Source organism: Geospiza fortis, unplaced genomic scaffold, assembly GCF_000277835.1.
Source record: "Geospiza fortis unplaced genomic scaffold, GeoFor_1.0 scaffold29, whole genome shotgun sequence".
In the NCBI taxonomy this organism is placed as follows: Eukaryota; Metazoa; Chordata; class Aves; order Passeriformes; family Thraupidae; genus Geospiza; species Geospiza fortis.
Window position 1 is genome coordinate 283,113 of NW_005054349.1, and position 1,060 is coordinate 284,172.

At 58.7% G+C, this 1,060-nt stretch overlaps 1 protein-coding gene across 1 annotated transcript in view; it reads left to right on the forward strand.

The window, feature by feature from the left end:
* LOC115948123 (zinc finger protein ZIC 3-like) overlaps positions 1-1,060 on the forward strand; it is a 30,427-nt gene that overhangs the window by 9,634 nt on the left and 19,733 nt on the right. Inside the window, exon 3 of the mRNA XM_031058814.1 lies at positions 565-728. Within this exon, the coding sequence (XP_030914674.1) occupies positions 565-728 (164 nt within the window). The remainder of the gene's footprint in view (positions 1-564; positions 729-1,060) is intronic.

Sequence of the window (1,060 nt, forward strand, 5' to 3'; positions counted from 1 at the left end):
CCGGCTGCGCGGCGCTGCCTCCGCTCTCGGCCTCCGCAGCGGAGGGAACCATAGAAATGCTAATGAAACCTCATTTTCGGTGACTTCCGCTCCTGTTTTATTTTTATTTTAGGCCTGATTGGCGTCTCTTCTAATTAAATCGGCGATACTTTTGTCAAAGTAATTTATTTGCATCCCCGACTTTCCTTCAGCCCTTCTGCATGGGTGGAGGGAAGAGAGGGGGAAGGCTGGAAGCAAACGTACTTTGGCTTGTATCCTCGAGTAGGTCTTGTAAAGCTGTCCGAGCCGCTGAATTTATCTCGGGTCTTCTCCTTTCCCAAGCTCGCCCAGCCGCCTTCCCTGCTGGAGCCCAGCGTGGGCCTGGCGGGAGGTGAGTTAAAAGTCATAAAGGCTGATCCAAATTTATCCGACACGTAACAAATCTTGCCGTCCATCTTCCCCTTCATTTGTTGTGGTGCTTGTGCATCCATAAGGTGGGGCGAGCAGGGCAGATGCTGTCCTGGGAGGAGGCGGGTGGGGATGGAGAGGGGAACGGCCCTCCTTCACCCTCTCTAAATTTCACAGGTGAGAAGCCTTTCAAGTGCGAGTTTGAGGGCTGCGACAGGCGCTTCGCCAACAGCAGTGACAGGAAGAAACACATGCATGTCCACACCTCGGACAAGCCCTACATCTGCAAGGTGTGCGACAAATCCTACACCCACCCCAGCTCACTTAGGAAACACATGAAGGTAAATCACCGCAGTGCTCCAGCCCTTTCCTCCCTGAGCAGTGGTGCTCAGTCGCTGGTGTGCTCAGGGCTCATTCCCGCAGAGCAGGGCAGAGCTGAGCTCCGTGTTCCCAGCGCGGCCCGAGCCGTCCCCGCTGTCTGGGCTGTGGCTGGAGCACGGCCCGGGGAAATGGCGTAGTTTCTTTCCGTGCTGCCCCCGGTGCAAGCGCTGCCCGGGTTGCGGAGCGGGGCTCGGTGCGGGCAGGCTGTGCAAGGCTGCGGTGGCCGCGGCCCCTCGTGCTGGGATGCTGCAGCCGTGTCCGGGGGCCACGGCCGGCGTTTGTCGCGGGGCAC